The sequence below is a fragment of the Neolamprologus multifasciatus genome, chromosome 2 (genome assembly GCF_963576455.1).
Source record: "Neolamprologus multifasciatus chromosome 2, fNeoMul1.2, whole genome shotgun sequence".
NCBI classification, from domain to species: domain Eukaryota; kingdom Metazoa; phylum Chordata; class Actinopteri; order Cichliformes; family Cichlidae; genus Neolamprologus; species Neolamprologus multifasciatus.
Genome location: NC_140440.1, coordinates 18,702,259 through 18,728,832, shown reverse-complemented (window position 1 = coordinate 18,728,832; position 26,574 = coordinate 18,702,259). Strand labels below are relative to the sequence as shown.

The following is a 26,574-nucleotide window of genomic DNA, read 5'->3' as shown; positions in this document are numbered from 1 at the left end:
TTTATTCTGGCAACATAAACAGTATGTGTTGAAGGAAGGAGATGAAAGGAGATGCGTATGCGTGTGAAAGCATTACATCTGGCTTGCTTTCCTCCTCTTTCCTCAGGAATCAGCCATCAAGCCGTCAGAAATAAATTAATGCCGCCGTCGTTGCCAAATTAAAATGCGGCGCCAGCTGGTGCAGACTGACGGAGCAGCTTTTAAGTGGACGTTTCGTGTACATGCCTCAGATGTTTAGCTCAAGTTAAGACATACAAACTTCATCTAGGAGTGCATTAGTGTGTCTGAGCCGATGACTTGATGGACACTGAGTTACTAGTTTTTCCAAACACATTCCCCTTGTTGTCAGTTAGAAACGGTGAAACATATGTCACTTATCTCTGAGTGAGCTTAAGATATTAGCTCTTATTTCATTATTAAATCCCTATTGTTGATATCCTGTCTCCCATAATATCTTATATTACCTCGTATTTAGAATCACTCAGCTCAGTCTGTGTTATAAGGCTGTATATAGAGGAAGTGACAGGACATATGTTTCCTGTATACAAACTACCCGAAAGACAATTTCCTCTTCAGTGCTTCCAATTAGTGTTTCTGTCCTTGTTTATGTCGTAAGCATCAAACCTGTTTGCTTATTTAGGACAAAGAGGCTTCGCTCTGGGTTTTTTCCTGTGTATTCCTGTGTCAACGTTGCATAAGTAACACAGATAAGACTTACAAAATAGCCTTTGTCAGATCTTCAGGCTCCAGCAGAAGCTTCGATGTCTGTTTATTTGTGTGATAAAATCACAGGCACAACAGGGGAAATGAAAGCCTTACAGCCTTGACAAAGTGATCCGTTGGTTTGATATGTCCAGTGGGCCTCACAAGATCCACACGACACCCACATATTTAAAGGCTGCAGCCTTTTAAATAGTGACTCAACAAAGTATTCGTGGTTGGAACTATCAACAGGGTCAAGGGGGAGAGCTTGGTAGAAGTAATTCCTGGTTTTTGGAGGTTTTCTTTTCTTCATCATACCAGTGAGACGTGTGGAAAATGTGTGTGTGGGTCACAGTCCTGTGCTACAGCAAGCTGCAACACTGCACATAATGCTGGTCCTTCAGCAGAGTCGGGAGGTAACAAAGTAACTGTACTGAAGTGGAGCTTTTGGGTATCTGTACATTACCTGAGTAGTTTTTTTACTTTTACTCCCTGAATGTTCAAACAAATATCTGTACTTTGTACTCCTTACATTTTCAAAATAGGCTCGTTACTTTTGGTTTAACGCTTTGAGGGGTTTTTATTACACATCACGGCGGGCTTCAAACATCAAAGTGATTTGAGCCCAAACTGAAACACATGAAATGCATTTATTACCAGGAGATGTGGCACAAAAAGACATGAAAGATGCAAAAAACAAACAACCCCAAAAAACCTGTGTGGCATAGTTGAAGGGGTTAAATTGGGTGTTTTTATTTTTTATTTTTTTTGGCACAACACCCGAAAAACTGCAGGTGGTACTTCAGCCTCTAGCCATACAGAAGACGAGCAAGCATAAAGGGAGTTACATTCTTTTTTAAGTGTCAGGTAATTTCAAATGTAACCTTTCTATCAGTTCAACAAAGAACTAAAGGTCCAGCTGCTGTATTTCACAGAAAAGGAAGAGAGCTGACTTCACTCAGAGATGGAGAAAGATAAGAAAGGCAGGAGAGGAAGAACAGAGGGTAGATTTAATAGTAAGGACGCTGTTTGATGAACTGGAAATGTAAAGTACATGTGGCATTATGGTTTTTTTTTCATATTGTGAAATGTGCTACAAACCAAACTGAGGTTGTTATTTAAGGTTGCATGAAAATCCTTTGCAGTTCAGTGCAGGACAAACAGGTTAGTTTGCTGCACTGTGATGGATTTAAAGTAAAGAACAGTGTGACTGGTGCACAGCGGCCGTGGTTTCATGGGCAGAGTTTAGTTACATCGAGGGGAGCAGAGATTCATATGATTTTTAGCTGATGATGCTGAGATCCACTGACCGAATTCTACCTTCATACCAACTGCATACTGTCTAATACAAAGCCAGCATAGACCGTGTAGTGTCAGTGTCGAGGATGAAAATCAGCTCATGAAACTTCTGTTAAATTCAGGTAAATCCACAAAGAGCAGTAAACCTCAGAGCAGCAGCAGGTCAGCTGATCACAGCCTGAGCTATAAAAATCTGCTGGAGCTCTGAACAGAAGTGACCATGAGCTGTGATTCTTTCCCACACAATGAGCCACTACTACTGATTTCTAGGATTCCTCCACCTGCTGAATCCACTTGAACCTCTTCCCTACACATGTTTTCTATTTCGAGGCAAAGTCACCCTCAGAAAATAAACATGTTTTTTTCTCCTTCTTTTTCTCTTTCCTGATTCCAGCTGAGTAACTTTATTATTCCCATCTACTAATTTTATTTTATTGTTAAATGAATGTAGCACAAGGTTCAGCCTGCTTTGCATAAAAATAGGTGATAGAAAATCAGCTACTTTTACTTTTTTACTCTGAGCCAGTACTTTTTCACTTTTACTGGAGTAAAGAAGTTGAATGAGTACTTCAACTTTTACAGGAGTATTTTTTAACGCTAGTATCTGTATTTCTACTCAAGTACAGAATGTCTGTCCTTTAGTGTCATGATGCCTCATTGTTTGTGGGTCCAGCCTGACCACAAAAACACAGCAGTGGTTACAGAGTGTGTTTTCACTGCCAAACACATGTGGTAGTCTGAGTGCATGTAAAATGTCTGACCTTAGAGCGGGGGAAGAAAGCGTCACTATAAAAACATGAGGAGGTGTGTACACTGTGAAAGGGCCTTTTTTAAAAACTGAAGTCACTGTCTCCTCCTAAACTTAAACTATACTGTTTTTTAGCTAAATCTGACTAGACTTGTATGTTTGTTATTATAGTTCAACCTCAGGTTTTGTTTAATTGCTTTATGACTCATCATGATTTGAAGCAGCCCCTTTCAAAAACAAGCTTAAGATTACTTTTACATTCAGATTGATTTGTGCTTAAATTAAAAATACTTTAGTTAAAATAGTGACATGTTCTCACTCCCAAAGTGTAACATTTTACGCCAGGTGACAAAACGTCAGTATATTACGCTTCCGGGCACCCAGCACGTCCCTATATTACCAGATCGGAAAATGAGGACACATGAGTTTGGAATAAATCTACACATGTACGTTCGTTTTACTTAAATTGCTTTGGAAAACACTATCTAACGTCATTAGAGTGCTGGTTAAGGTTAGGGATAAGGTTACAGGGTTAGGGATACATGGCTGGAACGTGTATGACCGCGGGAGCATCATTCTACTGGATTTCATCCACAACCCAGCGCGTAGCATAAGAATGCTGAAGGTCACCTTTCGCGTTCCTCAGGAACGCCTCTGGACATGACAAATCGGCACTATATTGTTGTGACAACAGACTGAAAGTCTATATCTATATCAAACTCTGCACGCTGTCTATAATGCCCCTCCCTGACCCTGGTTCAGCTGAAAATTTCTTCCTGACAAAAAGGGAGTTCTTCCTTCCCACTATCACTAATTCCTGGGGGTTTTCTGTATTATTGTATCAATGTAAAGCAGCTGGAGGCAACTGTTGTTTGATTCGGTGCTTCAACTGAATAGATATGCAGTCCTATGGAAAACAAAGTTGACCCTTGCAGCTTCCGTAGAAGTTAAGAGGGTAACAAGGTAATACCTTTGGAAACAGTAAAGGTGCACTTAGTTTTTCACATGATTGCACACAGCCCTGTAAAAACTATAGTTAATCCTGTCTATGGTTAAGTTATACTTTCATCGTATATAGTGATATTTACATCTGATTTTCAGAAAGGTTTTGTTTTCTGGTCTTTCTCCAGGGTCCATCAGCTTTACACTGTACTGTTCACTCTGGACTTGGTCACCATTAATTAACCAGGAGGTATTGAATGCAAGGAGGACAATCAAGAGACAATAGACAGCTGCTGATATTGTTTTTTCATGTTCCATTTGCCTCTGCTGTTAAACTGAATTGATCAGGCTCTTTAGACAAGAGAGCGCATGGCTTTGAGCCAGACAGGCCACCGCTCAGATAAACTGCTGCCAGCGGAGACACAATGCAACAGAGGCTGCAGGAAAAGTGATCATGCTGAACAGGTAACTACAGGTTCTTCAAATAACCGGAGAAGGGAGTGAAAATATGCACAATTACAACAGCATTATGGGACTGTGAAGTGAAGATGTGGAGGCCATCTGGGCTCAGTTCATCTGTCATCTTATCATCTGCCTTCAGCTCGCTGGTTCTGCCCTTCACTTGGCAGAGCTTCCTGCCGCACAGCTGGCTTTATAATCTCTCTCCATCTCCCTCTCAATCACGCGTGTGTGCACGCTCCAGCATGTGTGCTTGTTTACCTAACGCATGTCTGTGTAGGATAGAAAGTGAAAATGTGACATGATTTATGAAATTGTTGCTTTTACTTTGTTGTGGGACACCAGTGTACACATCTATCAATAATTACTGGAAATACAAATTCCTTGTTGGTAAGAAGATTATTAGTCGGGTGAGTAAATCATTAAATTCTAACAATAAAACTCAATCAAACAAAATCAGCAGCATTTATTAAGCATTTCTTAAGCATTTCTTAAGCACGGTTGCATGAAAACTAAAATCTGCAGAAGAAAACCTTTTGTTTTTACCTTCACGTTGCTTCTCTCGGCCTCCAGGATTCAGCGATACGTGCATGTGCATCTGTGTATTTGTGGAGTGTGTGAGAGTGTGTTTGCCCCGGGCGCTACTGTGGGGAAGGCTATAATAGGTTTCCATTTCTACATATGTAGCATAATGTTCCCTGGCAGCAGCAGGGGTGACACTGTTTGAAAAGGTGTTTTTACATTTGAACTTGCGCCAAGCTGCACGATACTGCTTAACCTGTCTGTTTAACTTGCCAACATGATTGCATTATTTATCACCAACATCAGTGTGTTCACGTCTGGTTACATTACAACAGAAATGAAACACGACTACTTAAAGTACAGTTAAGGTAATCACGTAGATATCTTAGTTTAACAGGTGTGTCTAACAAAGTGGCTGGTGAGAGTATTACATGTCACATCAGTCGAGGTATTTCTTTACTCCCACTAACTTCAGTCACTAGTCTTAACTTTGAGATGATCTATTTCAGCACACAAATTAATATATGAGCATGTGACTGTGCAAGTGGTTTTACAGCCTTTTTAAAAATCTCTTCTGTGTGTTTCATTTGATATATCACAATAAGCACTAAGTCTTTCTTTTAAACTCAGCTAATGCTGGTTTATGTAAATTTTTTAAAGTAATGTTTCACTGAAAGTGCCACGGTTAATTGGCCCTGTAGCTGAACGTCTTATTATGTTAAATACTCCTAAATTATCTGGGTGCTGGATTCTCTTTTACTACAATTAACTGAAACATATACTTGAGTTGTAACTACATAAGCATCCACATATGTATTATAGATGTAGTTGTAGGCTTTGTAACAAATCAAACTTGATTATAATGATATTATGAGTTATGATAGTGTATAGACCTCTGCCTCCCTAGAGGCCTGCCTGCCCGTGAGCAACATGGTGGCTGTGTTCAAGCATCGCCACAATGACAAACAGCGAGCGATGCAGCGTCTGTGTTAATATATCTGCAGGACACCCTTAATGAGCTCGATCGACTGACGAGCTCTACAATGTTTTCAGGTGACTTATTAACAGCTCGGCCACCGGCTACAGTGTAACAACACAATCACAGCGTTGTTGCTCTCAGGTGTCACCAGTGAAGTAACCAGAGCTACTTGGTAACATTCAGCCAATCACGTGAGTGAGTGCCGAGTATTTAAGATAGTGTTTTAAGTTATTCTGTATTTGGGTCTTTCTTTGTGTTATCATGACATTTAATAACTTACAGTTTAGTCTTGAGTTTATTTCTGTCTTTGTCTCATCCCCATGTCTCCTGTGAGAGTCTGTCATGTCCTCTGTGTATGTCTCTCGCCCTGCGTGTGACAAGTTCCTACATCTTCGTCACGGTCTCAGTGTTGTACTTCCTGTTTTATTTTGACAGCGTCTCGTCCTGTGTTCAGTGTGTTCAGTTTTCCTATCCCTGTCTCGTCACGTCTAATTCATTCCTGCTGCGTTCCCCATGTGTTACCATGTCTGTCCTCATGTGTATATATTGTGTCAGTTTCCCGTTGTCCCATGTTGATGTGTGTTAACCTTCCCATGTGTCTGCATGTCTCAAGTGTTCAGCTGTTTAGTTTTGATTCTTCTCTCATTTGGTTAATGTTTTGTAATCTCCCATAATTATTTCTTGCTCACGTCAGAAGTTTTTAAGCTCGTGCGGTCCTACATTTACATAAATATACTGCCCGTGGTTAACGTCCGTCTCCATCCCGACTTTCCATATAATCACAAACACTGAACACCTTTAGGATACAACAAGTGAAAGAAAAGCTGCTATTCGAGAAATAAGGTCTCATTAAATAATAATAACTTTCCCATGAACTAAAAGTAGGTTCTTCTTCTGTGTCAAAGCATTCTGCTAAACTTCCTGAACACAACACACTGACCCGACAGCCTGAACGAGCAGCCTGTTCTCATTACTGCTCATGCAAGCACATCCATCATTGTTGAGCTTTACTATATCAGCATATTGATTTGCCCGTGTCTGAATGGTTTTGAGTTATTGCTGTCCCCAGTTATGAATACAGAGGACCTGTACATCAAAGAGCTCTCAGTAAAACCCATTCAACACCATTCACAGCACCGCTAACTAAAATAACACTAGGACTACCCACCCAGAACTACTCGAACGCTATTACTATTAAAATAATCACAAAAAAAAGACCAGTTCATATCACTGGAGGCGATTTTCCTCACCAGTGTGATGAAAGATGTGAACGGGATATAACGCACAAAACAGAAGCAGCTAGCAGAGATTGTGAAGATTACAGAGAAGTAATAAAAGAATGATACAGTCTAATATACACTGTGGTGGGATGATAAGGTGGGTGGTTGTGTGTGTGGCACAATAACGATTGGTATGTGGGTAACGCTGTTAGAGCAAGGATTAAAAAAATATGCGTGTCTGTATGGATGGTGTGAGGAGTGTGGGTGAGACAGCGAGTGTTGCTTTCCACGGGGGGATATAGCCAGTGGATCGCTCACAGCATCTCTAGTCCCAGCGTCCCCACAGATATCTGTGTGTGTGTGTGTGTGTGTGTGTGTGTGTGTGTGTGTGTGTGTGTGTGTGTGTGTGTGGTGTTCAGTAGATTGGGCTGCAGAGTGAATGGGCTCATTAGCGGTAGCAGAGTAACACATGGCCTGGGGCACACACAGACACACACTCTCTTTCTCTCTTGCTTTGCTGTCTGTCTGTCTCTCTCTCTCTCACATACACACACACACACCTACACACACACACAGTCACACTCCAGACTTGAATACTAATGCCCTCAGATTGTGAACACAACGAGCCTCATTTATAAAAGATTCTTATATCCTAATGCACCAGTCTGGGCTTCACAACACATTGCAAGTAAAAGATGAACTTATGAAAAATTGATCCCGGTGCCAAAATCAGCTGTTTACATGGATTCTTTCCAATGTTCTGTGATGTTAAAAATGCATCTAACATTGTTTTTCATTCTAATGATTAAGTAGGTGATATGTTCCCCAAAGATGTTAACACTTAGCAAGAAGACAAACCGGGGAGCCCACACAGCCCTGGAAGATAAATGGAAACATGTCTTAAAATAATGAAAATGGGCTTTAACACCTTCAGAAAACTTATCACTGATGACAATGTTACATCCGCAGTGTCTCTGCCTATTAGATATATGTTTAGTGAAGAATGCAATTAGTGGCAACAAGAGAAGCACAATTAAATACATAAAAAAAGATGAACCAGGTGATCTTACCGAGCTTGTCTTGGAAAAGCAAATATGTTTGGCACAACAGTGCAGATCATAATTCTGATTGCAAAAGCTGCCAGACATGACAGGCTACAAAAAAAATAATGAATTCATTAATTATTACAAAAAAAAACAACACCAACAAATATGCAGTCCTCTGGAGAAAGCTAGACTCATCATCGATGACTAAAACATTTGTTTAATCAGCCCTAAACCTGTACTTCTGATATCACAATGCCCAATAAACGGCTTCAACTGTGAAACAGAAATGGAAACTGAAAACACTGACAGTCTTCAAGAGATTGTTTTTGGATCCATCCATCCACCCCAACATCCTGCCATGGTGGAGCATCGCTCGGCAACATCATTTCTCACCTTCTCCTTTGCTCCCGTTATTATACAAGCCATAGATGGTTGCAGCTGTTATAATAAAACTATGGTTTATAATCAACTGCTTCCATAATTGCTCAGTCACACTGGGGTAAAAACAGTACAGGAACATCGGTGCATCTCGGAAAAATTCATGGCTGCCCTGAACATGCAACACCCTCAGTCTCAGTCTGTGGGTGAGAACTTTAGACGGTTAGTCCAGTACACAGGAGGTGAGAGGCGACCTGTTTCGACTGAAATGGACTCATCATTCTCAGACAGACTGGCAAAGATTTGCTAATTATTTCTGTCAAATTTATAAATGCTATCCCAGTTTGTTGCACTATGAATGCAATAAATGCAACTTGTCTACGGTGTCTTTTTGCAGTAAGCGATACAACTCAGCTGGTTGCCGACTCGTAGTACTTTGGTTATATTCGTATATGAAGCAGCTATGTCACTCTGCAGTTAAACTGCCATCCTGCAGCAACTATGTCACTATTTATGGAGGAGTTTCTGTTTCAAATCTACGAGGCTGGTTGGAAACTGAATGTAACCAGTTGAGTTTCTCTCTAATGTGAATTTATGCATACAGATTTGACATTTTTACCAATTTCTTACAGCTAATCACCACATTAACAGACACAGGTCGCATGTAATTGTTAATTTAACCCCATCCAGTGTCAATCTGATAAAAGTGGACTAGTGCAGACCTGATCCCTGTCTTCAAAGCCACCATTACAAGATGCAAGAAGATCACCAGTGCATTGCACATGGCCACAATAATTTGATCATGCAACTACAGTTTTCCATAGTGTGACTGTGATACTAACAACCTATTATATGGGAGGAAAGTATCCAAACTCTGATACACTCAGAGGTAACGGAGCCACAGCGGTGCAGTGGTTAGCTCTTTCACCTCACAACAGAAGAATCTTTTCCTCCCACAGTCCAAAGACATCCATGTTCGGTTAACTAGCTATTCTAAATTGGCCGTGATTGTGAATGTTTGCCTGTTTGACTAGAAAACCTGTCCAGAGTAACCCCAGCTTCTCACCCTAAGACTGCTGGGATATGCTCCAGACCCCGACCCCCAGTGGATGACAACCTTAGGACAAGAGCTGCTGAGGCAGGGAGGTCCCTCGCTGCAGAGTAATGATTAACAATGTGGTGGGAAAAAAATAATGAATTGAAAAGAAAACAAATCAGGAACAACGTGTTCATTAATTATGCAGGTCTTAAATCATTTGTACATGTGCCACTTAACCAGCTGAATCAAGAATAAGCTGTTCATTTACTACAACATACCGCAGGACGATTATTACTGATGCTTGATCTACAGTAACAACTGGCAGAAATAAGATTACGCTAATGCACAATGCATTACATCCCATAACCCAGGATAATAAACAAAAAAGGAAACGCTGGAAACTCAAAAAGCATCGATAACAAGGTGCCCTACACTCGAACGAACAACAGAAGCATCTAAATGTTAAATGTGTGTTAAGCTGTAACGAGACCACATTTATTAAAAAAGAGCCTGAGGAAATGTTACTCGCTGACCTTCAAACATAACGCATGCATGCATGTATGCAGGGTTTTATGTTTCCTCCTCAGAGCCACAGTCTACACGCAGAGCCCCTGCAAAGTCTCCCTGCGATACAAATAGCGAGTATGCTGTCTAAATCTGAATGTTAGAGCTGAAGCGTGCGGGCCGCTGACTCTCCTTATCAAGTGGACACCTGTCGCCGCAGATGTTTCGGTGAATTACAGGCGCAACACCTGCAGAAGACTTAATAGCGGCTGCATTTGCGATTAACTTCATATAGCAAAAAAACCCTTAAAATCAAACACTGTCCCGCTAAAACGTTGGATATTTACTGAAGCAAGACGTGTTAGACGCTGAGGGTTGTGAGAGCCGGCTCTGCACTCCTAAACCGTGCTTTCAAAAACAAGTACAGAAAGAGAAACACTGACCACAGCTACCTCAATTGCCTGTTTCAGGGCAAGAACAGTTATTTATAGCTTGTTGTTTGGCTGATATTGAAAGTCACACACTCCATTAACCTCACACCCTCTGCCAAAGACTCGCTGGCTGCCACGCCATATAGAAGCATGACGCGCCGGCTACTTGACTTAATGCAGGCCATATGTGGATCTGCCTTATTTCTCTCTGCCAAAACAACAAGTAATACACGACATCTGACTGCGGTCTTACTTAGCCCAGGTTGCTCTCGGTGGCAGAAGAGCAGCTTGCACGCCAGCTCTATTGTGAGTGCTATTTTCTGTGAGGATGAAAACGAGGCTGCAGAGTGCAGTCCATCCGCTACGTGGAATTAAGAGGAGCAAATCACCTCATTACAAATACAGCGTTTGGTTATTTGTCTTACCTCAGGGCTGCGGCTCTGGCTTTAGGCTTGTCGGACACCTGTCGCAAAAAGAAACAACAACAAAAAGAAAAAATCAGAAGTCATGTTCATAGATTATGTTTAACTATCGAGACAGTGATTATGCTGAGAACACAATACGACGTGTGATAAACATCACTGACTTTACTTGCCGTCTGATTAATGTTCTTATTAAGAAACAAATGAAAGCTTGTTCATTTTTAAAACTCCCGAGTGTGACGGATGCAGTTATTCCACAATCGGAGGACGAGCGAGGAGCGACATGCCTCTATTGATCACCTAATGGTTCGATTCAAATCAATTCCAGACAGCGCTGATAAATTGATCAATGCGCTCATTTGGTTGGATTAAATGATACTAGGCACTGTGTCAAAAAAGAGAAATAAAATCAACCCAAATCGTCACAGTCTGTGTAACTATGTATCTCTAAGACATCTTTTAATAAACATCAGAAACAGGGTAGTAATATTCGTTACATTTATTGAGCACAAAAAACCCACAAAAAAATACGACACAGCCCAGCTCGCTCTCAGGGCAGCATTTACTTTTAAGACAATAGTATCTTATTTTGTTTCGCTTTCTTTGTTCTTTTTAAATACTTTAAATGACAAAAGCTGCTCTTTGCACGTGTTAGACTGCACTACAGATTTCTTACCATTCCCTTAAAAGTAAATGCTGCTCAGAGAGCGTGCTGGCTTGGCACAGGATTATTTTTGTAGATATAAAACATATGTTGCATAGTTTAACTGCATAGTTTTTTTATAGTTTAGTAAAATTTGTTTAAACATTTAATAATAAACATCAGGGAAAAAAGTTGCTGATCACAAGTTTATTTTATTTTCCAACAAAAAGTTAGTCGGGAATGATTAGAACCTGTAACATACACAACAAAGACTTTCCCTATGTTGTTTCCTATTGGTCTGTATGTTTTCAATACAAACAACGGCGATGCTATTCGATGCTTTTAATTAGCGACATAGAGCATTATTGTTGAGAGGTCAAAGGTCAAATGTATGACAGAGTATTTTAAAATTAAATTTGAAATCCTAGTTTGAGAAAAGTTGAGATTGTAGTTGTCCTTTCCAGCTGCTGCACTCAGTGTAGATGAGTTAGTGATACGACCCCCTCTGTACTGAACGACGGTGTAACCATGTGTGTGTGTTGCTTTTCTTAATTATTTTCCAGAAAACACAAACTATCTTTTCACCTTCTTAGCCTCACCTTCCCTCAATCAGCTCTCCTCTATTAGAAGAAGAACGTCTTGTCATTAAACTGACAGTAAACCTCGATTTTCTCCTTATCGTCTCTTCCTTTACGCCCCCTCTTCCTCCCTGCCCTCACTCCGAGCCTCTGCTTTATTTCTATTCATACTTTTCCTCCTTTCAGCAAAAAGAACAGGGGGGAGGGGGGATTGGGGGGGGGTGATTAAGCATGTCAGTGAAGCCTTTTCCTAACATCCACCTTCTCCCCCGTCCTCTCTTCCTCCCTCTGACGCCTCCCAGTCATTTTTGTGCATGGCTACATCAATTAGAACGGCAAAACAAAAACAGTAAACTCAATTCCCGCAAATATCAGCCATTAATTTTTCTTCAAGCACTGTAACCCAACAATTAAAATGAATTACTCAAACAAAAACAGGACCTTTTCTTCCCTCCGGCTTGTTGTTGTTTCCCCCCCACTCTCTCTCTCTCTCTCTCTAGGAATAAGGTGATTAACTGGACCAGTGAAGTTTCTGATAGATCGATGCGGAGCTGCAGGCTAGAACAACAAACCTCCTCAGATCTTTGGCTTTGGGAGGCTTGCAGGGCTCATGGAGAGGATCTATGTGTGAATATATTTAGCTGGCTGGTGGCTTTACTTGGATTTAAATAAAGAACAAACCAACCAGCATTTATTCACACAATCTCCTCTGTTAGAACACGGCTGCGAGCATTGTTCCCGATAAAAAGGGACAAGCTGTTTTACCAAAAGCAACACGATTCAGACCTTAAAGCTTTTCCAGACGTATATGATTATATTTCTAAAATCCCCTCTTCGCTCGCCTTTCTCGTGTGGGTGCGAGACATCTCAATGTTTCACAGCGGGGCCGGCAATACGGTCTTAACAAGGCTTTAAACACCCCCACACCAATTTAAACAGGAAGCGAACAATGAATTCTTTGCTTGTCTTGTACAGTGTCACTTTACTTTCACGTGAGAGACTTTGTAAAAGCATTTCTAACACCTGAACTCAGTTCTCGAATTTATGATGCAACTCTTGCGAGGAGGTTGCGTTACTGAAAATACAGGAGCTGCTGGATTTTCACAAGTGGAACACAAAGAGACTGTATTTTAGCATCTTTCCCTCCGATGCCAGCTGGATTTGACACAGCAAGTCCACCAAACACTTTCCTGTTTGTGAACATTATCGGTCTTTAATCTGTCCTGTTACATACACGAGCATTTCTGCTTGGTTTGATGGCTGTGAACTCAATCATGTCCAACAGTCAACTAACATATGAACAAGTGTGTTTCTTTGCGATGTGTTAGCCATGATAAGGACTCTGTTTACTCAGCTGCCTTTAAGCCCACGTAGTCACTTTAACACTTTGCATTTACTCGGCAGCCTTTTGAATTCACTGATCGATGCCTTTCTATACTTCTATTTGTTTGTGCTGTCTAGCTTTCTTTGACTCGTTGTTACGCGATATTTCTATTTCAAGGTTTGTTGGTAGCCTCTGCCCTTTCCTTTTTTTTAAACTGCTGCTCTTCTGCAGGAAGTCTGCCAATCTCTGATGGAAGTCGCAGCAGTGGACATGATCTGCGCTCTGAGATCACCTAGCATTACGCCAAAAATGAACAATTGCATTTAGTTGCAAAACTGGTGATTATACAGGCACAAAAAAACCTACCAAGGCTAAAAGTAAACACATTCATTTCAAAAACCCAATTTTGAGCTTTAATTAAAGTTGTAGTGAAAGCGGTGTCCTGACACTTGTCCCGTCGTCCTTGTTCTCTCCATAAACACCCACCGTTCACTTCTTTTAGCTTTTCTTTATTTATGAGGCTGCTTCGCAATTAAACCACCCAGGACTGTGATTTGAGGTCACCCTGTAACTATGTGCTTTAGATGATTAATAGGATGTTGCCACTGGATAGATAAAAGGTCAGAGCTGCTCACTTGTGCAACACAATATATTTTCTACACGTGTCGATTGCACAGACTTAACGGCACCCCGAACACCAGCGTGGGTCTTTTTGTCGTAAAGCTCCGCTAATCAGATTTCCTTTGATGCTCTGGTTTCATGTTTCCTACCTAGTGCACATTCAAATCCTTGAGTACATCACTATGATGTGTACTGGATTTCCAGCAGTTGAAGTGTTTCTGTGCATTTTGTAGTCTGCATGCTCATTTGCATTCTGCAGTGCACGCCAAGTGCCAAGCTAAACAGAAAGCCATTCACAGAAATACTGCTTCATAGTACTAGAAGCAAATGCTTTACTTCCTTGTTAGCTCCCTTCTTACAATCTGTGATCCGTCCAGAATATAGATGATATAGGAAGCCAATGCAAAGTGTTTTAAAACTATTTTGATAGGAAGAGGTGATGTGTGAGGATCTGTCACATAGTAGACCTTTTTCTTCATGTAAAGGCTCAGTCACAGTGAAAATGATTTGGCAACTGGTGATTACACTGACAGACTGATCGATTTCTATATATTTCTTAGTTTTATGCAACTGATTGCAAGTAGCTACAACAATGAAATATTCACTCAGAGGTTGAGTGTGCAACACTCTCAACATCTGGGCAACTTTGATATAAAAGCGACGCCACAGGTCACCTGGTGGGAGGCAACCTGTCTCCAAGCAATCATGGTCCAACTCAGACTGGCTGCAATCACTCTCAGACAGACTAGCAAAGGTTAGAAAATAACTACCATCTAATTTATAAACAATCAGCCTGAGTCAGTCTGAATGGATGAGTGCGACTTGTTTGCAACGTGTCTCTTTCCAATAGGGGACTTGACGCAACTGGTTGTAGATTGACGAGGACTTATGTCATTTTGCTTTGCCAACCTGCAGCAACAACATCACTGTCGGTGAAAAAAAATATGTTTCAAATCTGTGAGAGTTTATTTGGACCTGTGTAGATTTGGGATTTATGCCAATTTGATATTTGCTGTATTAATACAAAAAAAAACTATATTAACCCCATGAAATCACTGACTGATGCACTAACACTGTGCACTAACTGATAGTGGACTGAAAGCAGGTTGGTAGGCTGCTGTTTTATCACTATCTCGACGCATCAAAGTTGCTTAAAAGAGTTCATTGCACGTGCTCACAGTCATTGTAGTTGTGCCTCAGCCTCTCGTCCCTATTACGATCGTAGTATAACTGAAATTCGTTATAGAATTTGTATTTCCTGCGCTTTCCCTGCTAGCAGAAGTCAAAACGTTTGCCAATACTATTGGCTGAACATTGATTGGCCTCAGCAGGTTGTCTGCCAATTGGAAAGCCAATGGCTTAATCCTTGGGCAATGAACCCCGGTGACTGTAAAGGCATAGATAAAATAATACAGATCACAATGGTAACCAATGTCGGGAAAACTAAACCAACTTTTCAAACTAAAAAAAGGATATCAGCTTAATTCTATTTAAATGTTCCAGTTTCAAGACTCTTCATGCTAATTCACTGCAGAGCTGTTGCTAATGTTTCGACCAACACCTGTGAGTTTCCCATGGAGACAAAGCCAACTCTCTGCTCCATGCAGTGTGAATGCAGCTCAAGTTAGTTCATGCATGCAGCTCTTTTAACCTTTACCAACCAGCTCTGTCAGGCTGGCATGTTTATCTCTTTAGACCTGATTTCCTCCACAGATTCATCCGAATGCTGCGCAGCTAAAACTGATCTCCTCCAGCTGCATTTTCCTGAATTTAATATTATAGCGTCGTGTAACATTACTCAGCCTACGCACGACAAAACTCGTCTGCATTCAGTATTACTGTAGCTAAGCCACAGTGCAGCAGGCGTGATGTGTTTAAGGCTTCCTATCTGCTAGACACTTTTCCCAGCTGCAACTGTGCCTTCATATAGAGACGGAACTTTTAAGCCCGACTTTGCTCTGACCAAGGTGATCTGTCATCACGAGCTCGCAGAGAGAAAAAGAGAGAAACACAGGCAGATAGAGACAAAGGACGGTCCTGCAGCGGTAATTGGGTTGCTGTTTTTCTGTCAGTTTCTAAAGTCATTAGGAACATCTCTCTCTTTTCTGCCCTCACTCCTTTCCTCTCCTCTATCCTCATCTCCCCCTTCCTCTGCTCCTTCTTTTAATTCCCTCCTCTCCTCCATCTCCTTTTGCTCTGTGCCAAAAACATATTCATCATACTCCTCTGCTGCCCTCACAGTGTTGTGCCACGGCATACTAATGACACTGTGCATCTGTGTGCGTGTCTCTCTTACACACACACACTCCGTCAGCATGTGTTTATATTTATGTGTTTGCTGGAGTAAATGCTTGTGAGGCAACGTCTGCATGAGTACACTGTATGTGCATCTCCCTATGTATATGTGTGCAAATGTGTAGTACATGCAGGCATATATGTGTGTGTGTCAGTTATGAATGTGTGCGTGTTGTGTTTTACTTCAGGCTAAGAAAGCTTGATAATACACCGTGCACTCATTTGCCATAAGCCTGTTAAGAGCATGCACGGAAAAATGCCACCAAATACATCTCAGCCTCGCTGTCATCTGGTTTTCTTTCCCTCTTTCTCCGTCCTTTCCTCCTGTCTATGTTGTTTTCACTCTGTTTGGTCTCTCTCCCTCTAACTTATTCAGTTCCTTTCATTCTTTCGCACCTCCCTCTCTGTTTATCTGAATCAATCCCAGTGTCTGTCTTGCACACAGGCTGACAACAAAATAAAAAATACAGAGCGTGAGAGAGAAAGAGAGCGACTGAATGTATGGTGAAAACAGTCAAATTAGACTTAATCCTGTGTCCTTTTTTGCATATATTTTGTGTTTTTATATCAAAATGTCAAATATCTCTTTCCCTAACACACATAATAAAAATAAAATTTGCACAGACAAATGAAGCCTGTAGTTTTTGTTACCTACACACAAACAATACAACAAAAAGTCCCTCATACACTTCTGCCTTTCCCCTCGCTCTTTTTAATTCTGCTGGGACTTGACAATATGTCAGCCACAAATGGGAGATTGGAGGAAACCCATTTGTGTTTGAAACTTTGCTGCATAAATAAAATCCATAGAGGATGTTTCCAGCCCCTGTCAAGGTGTTGACTGCTTGGCTTCATCTTCAAATGGTTCAATTAATTCTGAGTAAAACAGGTTTTCGTTTTTTCTTAAATACAGAAAGACGGAAAAAATCCAGTTTTAACGTAAAGGCATTCAGACACTTCGTTAAATCACCTTTAGCAGCAACGTCAGCCTCAAATCTTCGTTTCTTATTATCTGAGATTTCTTCTGGTGTTTCTTTTATCCTGTCTCCCTCCCATCACCCCCGGCTGGTCACGGCAGATGGCCCCGCCCCTCCATGACCCTGGCTCTGGCTGGAGGTTTCTTCCTGTTAAAAGGGAGTTTTTCCTTCCCACTGACTGTTGGGGTTTTCTCTGTACAGTTGTAGAGTCTATGCCTTACAAAGCTTGAAATGTCTGTTTTCTTTTATTTGGCGCTATATAAAAAACATTTTATTTAATTTAATTGAAATTCTTGAGCCTTTTGGGAATCTTCCATACGACTGTCTGTGACCTTCTATAATGCCCTGCCACCTCCACGTCCTGTCAGGAGCTTTTAGAACCGAGGAGGTTCTTTAGTACCTTTAGTACCTCAAACTGAGGGAACTGCTGATAGTTCCAAACAACTTCTGTTTCAAACATCATACTTTCAGCGCTGCAGAAACATACTTGCAATTTTCCCCCAGATCTATGCCTTTACACAATTCTCTCTCGCAGGTCTAAAGTCAATTCGCTCATGACTCCCAAGGCTTGTTATTCACTCTGACACACTATCAGCTATGACTGCTATATCCAGTCATTTTGGCACATTTACGTGAAGTCATTGAAATACCTCAAGAACAGCTGACTAAGACCAAATGTCATGTTAAAGGACCGGAAAACTTTTTCAAAGATGGTGTTTCTTAGTTATTTCTCAGAAATTAATTAAATGTTGGTGTCTTACATGTAGATTGATGATAAAATAAATAATTGAATCTAGTTCAACAAGACAAAATGCTGATGTCACTTATTGGTTCAGGACACTGTAAGTTAAGGCTTCAGTGTGACTGATGCCACATTCATTAGAATTAGCAGACAGTGACTGGGTAGAGCTGCCTGTGTCAGCACAGTCAAAGTGGCCACACATCTTATTTTACCCATAAGAATATAGAAAGGAATGAGAATATGAAGGAGGAAATCAGCTATAGAACAAACTGTTTTTGTAGCAGGCTTTATTTCTTTATATGGATAAAGCTGTGCATATGGAGACTGAGTGGCCAACAAGAACGGCAGTTTTTGGCGCTTCTACCTTGGCTTCATTTTTCAGCTTTGGCTGAAGGTGGTTTATATGACAAGTAGGACTCGCTAGTTGTTCCAAATCTCATTCGATTGGATAAATATATGCATACAAACTCAGTGCAAACGATGCAAGCAATCAAATGTATACAATCATATGAAAAAGAAAGTTTTTCACAGTACTCTGAGGTTTGCAGACAATCGTTCATGGATATCTTATTTATGGTCTCGCTATAATATTTTGGTTGAGTTCTGGACTTTGACTGAATCATTGTAGATTTGTTGCTGTGTTTGGGATCACTGTCAGACAGACGACCTCACATTTGACTCTAGAATATGAAGGTGCTCAGGTCCTGTGGCTGCAAAACAAGCCCAAATCATCACCCCTCCAGCACCGTGCTCAACAGGGTGTTTGTACTGTCGTAGATGGCCAAACATCTCCACTTCTGTCTTGTCTGTCCAAAGGAAATTGTTCCATACGTCTTACAGTTTGTGTGCAGACCTAAGCTGCGATTCCATTTCTTTTTCTTTTAGAGAGAAGATGTTTTCTCCTGGAAACCTTTCCAAACAAGCCATAGTTGTTCAGTATTTTTCTAATTATACTTGCCACTCACTGCAATCCTGAATGCACACATTACACAAACTTAAACCATTATAAATGACCTGCCATCATTTATAATTATAATATCTACCATCATGGTTATTATACAATCAGAAGGCCAGTTAAAATGGGATGAGAGGAATCGGTATCGTCATTAACAGAAAACATCTCACAGACTCTTTGATGAGCGCTGATATCTGTGTGCACAGTGGGGAGGGGGCAGCAGCACGACCCCCACTGACTGCTTTGAACTCATCTCTGGCATCATTAGCGCGTGATGACAGTGATTAGAGGAGAAAGGGCCACCGTGCCAATTTCCATACTGAAAAACAAGACAGGAAGAGCAGGACGACCGCACGCAAATATGCAAAGTTTCCCAGAGTGACAAAGGCGACCTCTTTAGTCAGTGAATAGTGGATAAAAAATGCTGATACACCCCACAACAGGACACATCACCGCTCCAAGGTTTGTAAACATCAGACCAGTGATGGAGAAGCTACCACCAATACTGACATTCTGACCTTTAATGACTAAGCTTGGTGTTTTTTAGCCCCAGAATTAGCAGGCAGAGCCACCAGAACACTAACTGACCTACTGTATTTAATTACAAACACTTAATAAATTGAACAATTTAAAAAGCTATTACAGAATGACAAATTAAATTAGCATCTAAATGATTCATTACAAAACTTAAAGTAAAAACCAAAAGATCGGCAGTAATTAGTCACTCAATAAAGTCAATAAATAAAGTACGGGAGGAGCCTTCACTTTCTTTTCTCTGTGTCTGCTTGTTACTGGAACATCTCACTTTCCTGCATGTCTGTGTTTGGTTTATTGCATTTTAATAGGAAAAAATAAACAATCTCACCAGAAATTACATGTATTAGTTTTCCTGAAGCTTTTGATCATATTGCACATTTTCTTCAGCATGAAGTTGCACAATGTTAGTCTTGATGTGTAGTGTGAGATAAATGTCAGGTTAAACTTACAGTTATTATGTAATAATAACAACTAACCGACTCTTCTAAAGTGTAAATGTCAGCCAGTATTTATACTGTAAAACCTGAGTCGTTCCCCCTGCACCCTGCATGACTTCAGTATAAACCTGTAGCCAGCTTTGTTGTACTTTGATTTCCAGCTGTTTGTGACATCACAGTGAGGGGGCAGCTTGCAATCAGATTTAGTCTTCCTTAGCGCCTCGTCCCTGAGCCTGGCCTGTCAGATCTGACCCAGCGTTTCGTGTATTGTTGATTTCTTATGTTAATATTATGTTAAAATCACACGCTCTCCATAAGAAAGAGTAGAGTTAAGTTATTTTGTAATACTCATGAGCAGTGTTGTTCAAGTTACTTGAAAAAGTAATTAGTTACTTATTACTGATTACTTCTCCAACAAAGTAATCCTGTTACATTACTGATTACTTATTTTCAATTAGTTACATAATTTTAGTTATTTTTCAAAAACACGATACACAACCTGAATATGTAATAAACCAACAGACCAATTCTATTTTTTATCCATCATATAAAATTGAATCAAATGGAAAATTGTCTTTTTAAAATTGTTTAATTAGTTTACAATTTTTAATGTTATGCACATTGCATCAAGTAAAAATTGAATTATATGCAACAGTCTTTGACTTGAAGAAATTCTTTAACATTTAAACCTATTTTCTGCATATTCCAGCATATAAGATGTAGAAAGAAGTTTGTGTACGGCGGACACTAATGATTTTGTCACTTTTTACGCAATAAAACGTAAAGTACTATAAGTCCGTCCCAGTTTTAATGCTGCATGGTCGTACTCTCTCCTGCACTCCATATTATCCATTGTTAATCTGCACACATCTGTCGCTGCCATGGACGTCGCACACTCGAACGTCACTATCATGAGACGCTCTCACAAACAAAATCACGGTTTAGTAACGCAGTAACATAGCGTGCTTACAGGAAAGTAACAGTAATCTAACTTATTTTGCAATAGTAATCCATAACATTAATTGTTACTTGAAAAAAGTAATCAGATTACAGTTAATTGTAAAACGTTACTGCCCATCTCTGCTCATGAGATAATGTTAAGTTTGGGTTACGTTTCCACTCAGGCCTTCTGTGTTAGTTGTCGTGTGTTTCTTGTCTGCGTATTTCATGCTGTCAAGCCTGAGTTGTCATGTCTGCGTCTCTCAGTGTTTCCTGTTTTATTTTGAAGAGTCAGGTGTCTCTTGTTTTACTTCCCCTGCGGTGTCATTATGTTGATTTGTGTCAGCTGTGTCCCCAGGTCTTTCCACTTTCCCTGATCACCTCCTGTGTGTATTTAGTCTGTGTGGTCCATTCAGTCTTTGTCAGGTCGTCTGTTTTCTTCCCTTCATGTCACGTTTCAGGTCATTCGTGATTCTGTTCAGGTCGTGCTCAAGTTTCGTGTTCGTGTTTATTCTCATAGTTTCCTGCTCTGAGTCATATTCATGTTTTTGTCACAGTCATCATAGTTTAGTTTTTTCCAGTTTAGGTTTTAGTTTAGTTTTCGCCCCGCTTCGCCTTTTGCTTCTTTTATTTTGTATTCATGCTAATCAGCCACAATAAACGGCTCGCCCTTTTGTTTAAACTTGTTTAAACTCCGTGTCCTGCGCCTTGGTCCAGGTGACATGATTCGACTTTGCCGTGTCATTCATGAAGAACAAAATAACTTTGGGTACGGCACTGACATCCAGCACCTATAAACAGTGTTACTCCTGATTTTTATTTAATACTTCATAAACAGGAAGCAATCATTTTGAGGAAAATGCAACTGAAATATATAAAATCAAAGGTTCATTTATCCATATAATGAATCGTTAAAGAAAAGCGCCTGATATAAACTGAATGCAGTCAATTCCATTAAATCTAACATTTTACAGTGTACTCATGTCACTCATAGGAAGAGTTACATCTGATCCTATTACTTAAAGTAAGTCTTCGAGTATGTGGGCACTTTGGGGGCTCAGTATCCTTCATATGAAGTCCACAGTCAAAGCTGATGCAAGTTTCTAAGTATCTATCTTTTAAGCTACTGTAATACAAGACATTAAGTGACAAATGGAAGGAAAAATTAGGACGAATTATGCTTTCAGAAACACTGACAACTCCCAGATGAATGAATTAACAAATGTGACACAACCACCGCTGAATTTACTGCGTGCTATGCTAGTAGATGAAACGCTGAAGGACAGATGGAGGAGAAGCTGGAGCGAGGGATCATATGCGGCAGCTGAATAAGAGGACGGACAGCAGAGGGAGCTCACCTGTTGTTCGGTCTCTTCCTCGTCGCTGCTGATCTTCAGGTCATCCTCCAACATTCTGCACAGAGACACAGAGACATGTGTTATTGCGGCCGTGACCTCCTGTCTGCTTGCATTAGTTTGATTATGGCAAGTTGTGATCTGTGATTCCCTTTCAAGAGCCTTTTTTTTTTGGTCAACGGATTAATTACACAGCAAAAAAAAGCAACAAGCTGGTGGTTCATGTTGGGGAATGAGGAAGCGGACATTCACAGCTAAAAACCTACCAGATGTTCAGCTTTTAGAGCTCAGGGATTGTTTTTTCACCTGGAAACTTTCTGTCTGACAACTGCTGACCTACGGCCAAGAATTTCTTGGAAACAAAAGAGGAGGTGCTTGGCAGACACGGGCCCTTCATCACGATTGCACGCTGATTTTTTAAAGAGGTTTCTAATTGGAAAAAGAACCTGGTCGTTGCCCCGTTTCTCCTATTCTCGTGTTTGCTTTGCTCTCCCCGTGCGAGAGATCAACTGCTAACAATACAGCTCCAATGAAAGAGATATATAAGGCGCAGTCGATAACATGACCTCCCTCACAGCATCACCTGCTCCTTACCACACAAATTATTCAGTATTTATGTGCTGTGGATTGGCAAGTTCCCATGTTTTATTGCTTTATATAAACCCTCCACACAAACTACTGTTATTTTAAGCTTGCACTGCTATTGTTATGACAGGAGAATCCCCTAAAGGGATTTTTACTGCCTCACGAACCACTCTTGTCAGTGCTTGCACCGCTAAAAAATACTCCCCAGTGTTGTGGTGTTTTCAGATGGGGCTGTATGAGTCGTGAATAACCAAAGCACAATAAGAAAAAGCTTTGCAGATAAGGGGCACGGCGCTGCACACGGCAATGATAGATATGTTTGAATGAATGAATAATGGATTCATATTTTATTTCATAAGAAGGGACAGATGGAGAGAGAGAGATAGTGAGTGAGATGGAGATGATAATGATGGGGAAGTGAAGGGGAGCGAGTGGTGGTGGCAGCGACTGAAAGAGAGGGAGATGTAGGCTGAATAGAGAGAGAGGGAGAGAGAGCGAGGAAGGGAAGCATGGCAGGGAAATGAATAAAATGCACAAGAGAGAATAAGGAGGACAGACGCACTCAGATATAAATGAGTTATGGACTAAAGCATCCATGACATGCAGAGCTTAGAAAGCAGAACATCACATTTCTACTAGGAGCAGATGCTCTTAATTGGCTTTATAAAATTGAGTCCTTTTATTGGTAAAAGTTCAGCGCTACCAGAGCTCCATAACTCGAGGAGGAGCCACAATCAAAGCCACACTAATCTAATTACTCAAAATGTATTTGGCAAAATGTATTTGGCAAAATGGCTAAAATTAGCGTAAGTGGGGTTCAACTGTGTCTGTGACTTATTTTTTAAGTGTCAGACAACTTTACTTAAAGTGTACTGCAGTAAAAAGTCTTTAAGCGTTTAGTGTCACAAGTTTTTTAGCATTATATTTTATTTTATACAAAGCGCTTTTTGTTGACAAATGCACGCTAACGTGTTCATCGTCTTAGCATAAGTTCACTTTCAGAGTTAAGTTTCCGTATTCTTCATCACATTCGCAAGACTTTCAGAAAACTTGACCTCTGACCTGGAGGTCGAGGTCCCTGAGATTCAAAATCCGAGGTTTGATTTGATTTGATATACCTTTATTACTCCCACAAGGGGAAATTTCTTAAGGCTGCCGACCGATTGCACGCGATGGCGGCACCATCTTACCCTCCGACCATACATACATTACACAAAACATCAAATGGGGAAGACAGGTCAGAGAGGTATAACAATGGAAAATGCACCACATGAGGAAAGATAAGGAGAAAAAAATAACTCCCCTCAGACTGAGCTCCAACAGATACAGCTGATCACTGAAACTGTAAACTAATTTGGGTCATAGTTTGTTGTCTTTTAAGCAAAATATTAGCTGTGAATGATTAACACCATGATTACTTACTGTACATGGTAGAAAAAAAATCTCTACCACGCAATGCAACAACACCTGCTTCATTTTAGCTTTAAGCTACTTCCTGTATCAGGTTTAGATTTATGAATTCACTTTTTTGCATTTTCTATCTGATCGAGTGTCTTCTTTGGTATAATCTTTTATCTTTCTGAACTATTTTGTTTTCTGATATTGATATTAGATACGTTTTTAATCTTGTTTTACATGTTTTGACTGCAATAAGTATTTCTTCTTATTATTATTAATAACTGCATTTTAAAAACAAATGTTGAGGAAAGTTTTGGCAGGCTGCTATTTTAGACTTTACCTGCGTAGTAATACCACCACCTGGACCCCAGTTTTATGGTTAATGATTGCTGGACACCAAAGGTAGCACTTTTCCAATGATAATGTAGGGGTTTGTGTTCTACCTGTAAGGAAACTGGTAATGATTTTTGCTGTAAACTTATTTAACTGGCATCTTTGGCACTTCAGAGTTCCTCCTCCTATTTGGGATTCTTCAAGTGGTTTGTTTATCCTTTCTAGTGTCTCTGGCTTTGTAAAGCTGAAATGACAAGCTTTCATTAGCTCTCGCTAACTAGCTAGCTAGCTAGCTAGCTTAGCTCAAAATGTATTTGGCAAAATGGCTAAAATTAGCGTAAGTGGGGTTCAACTGTGTCTGTGACTTATTTTTTAAGTGTCAGACAACTTTACTTAAAGTGTACTGCAGTAAAAAGTCTTTAAGCGTTTAGTGTCGCAAGTTTTTTAGCATTATATTTTATTTTATACAAAGCGCTTTTTGTTGACAAATGCACGCTAACGTGTTCATCGTCTTAGCATAAGTTCACTTTCAGAGTTAAGTTTCCGTATTCTTCATCACATTCGCAAGACTTTCAGAAAACTTGACCTCTGACCTGGAGGTCGAGGTCCCTGAGATTAGTGTCGCAAGTTTTTTAGCATTATATTTTATTTTATACAAAGCGCTTTTTGTTGACAAATGCACCCTAACCAAGGTGGTCAAAGGAGCTTTCAAAGAAAAGCGTCTGGACTTCTTTAAGTTGCTTGAAGACGTTTCACCTCTCATCCAAGAAGCCTCTTCAGTTCTAAGGTCAAATGGCAGAAAGTCCCAGATTTAAACCCAGTGGGAGTTTCCCCCCAAAGAGGGACAAAGGACCCCCTGATGGTCCTCTAATCACATGAGCCAAGGTGTGAAAACGGGTGTTGGTCCCAATCAGCCAGGGTTTCGGGTGAGCGATCAGGGGGTCCTTTGTCCCTCTTTGGGGGGATACTCCCACTGGGTTTAAACCTGGGACTCTCCGCCATTTGACCTTAGAACTGAAGAAGCTTCTCGGATGAGAGGTGAAACGTCTTCAAGCAACTTAAAGAAGTCCAGATGCTTTTCTTTGAAAGCTCCTTTGACTACAATGACCTGGATGACTGAGAACCTTCACAGACACTAGCCAAGGTGTTATCTGTGTTTCTGAGCCAGCAAAGCTCAAACACTAAAGGAGGCTTTTTCATGCATTTGCCTAAATGAATATCATGTGATTGGATCACAGTGTCACAAAACTTCTTACTCACTGCTCTATCGACTATAATGAAACAGCAGAATTCACTGTGTTTTTCTTATTGGGCATTAAGGTACTGAGCCTGTTGGAGAAGGATTACAGCTGGATGAGTTTTCTGTAAAGCCAGACATAGTAAACATTCAGCAAAGAATATAGCAATTAGCCTAAACAGCTCATTTACTGTTGAATAAGACGAGGTAGGCCTATTCATTATCGAGAACATTTTACGCCTGTTGAGCATCACAGTGAAAACAGAGAATGGCCTAATGGCAGCAGTAAACTAGGCATTGTTTTTAACCAAGAACAATTATTTCACCCTAATAAACAAAGCAGCATTTATGTTTGAATACAAGATTGGGGAAAAATTGCACTGTGGAGTATACATGAGTAATCAACAGGAAAGGGCTTATCAGCTTTGAAAGCTTAGCATAAAACGGCACAGAAAGCACTGCAGCTCCCACAGACTTCATCCTAATGGAGATATAATTAACTATTTAACTGCATATCTAAAGTGAAGGAAATGAGAACTTACATTTTGACCTGGGACTTTAATCAAACCATCCAGCTGAATTACCGCTAACTTACAAGACTGCCTTGACTTTTTCTTAAGTTGCAGGATTTTTGCATCATCTCCTACCCATCAAGTCTTTTTTAGGAGAGTGCTTTTTGACGCCATCCTCACCAAATACTCTCTAACCCTTAAATGAAGTTTTTAATAAAGTGTATAAATAATGCATCACACTTGACACTTAAAAACTCTCATTAGATGTAGTAACACGAGAGTTGTACTACTTTGTGACAGCAGATCAAAATCCTCTTCCTTAGATACTGAAATATCTTTAACAAGGAGACTAGCGTTTGCAGGACAGCAACCATTAAAGACAGCAACAGGTCAGCACGGTTGCAGACCTGGTCCC

At 40.4% G+C, this 26,574-nt stretch overlaps 1 protein-coding gene across 1 annotated transcript in view; it reads right to left on the bottom strand.

The window, feature by feature from the left end:
* Positions 1-26,574, bottom strand: part of aff2 (AF4/FMR2 family, member 2) — a 193,499-nt gene that overhangs the window by 46,734 nt on the left and 120,191 nt on the right. Inside the window, 2 exon segments of the mRNA XM_085173062.1 lie at positions 10,695-10,732; positions 22,098-22,152. Of these exon segments, the coding sequence (XP_085029188.1) occupies positions 10,695-10,732; positions 22,098-22,152 (93 nt within the window).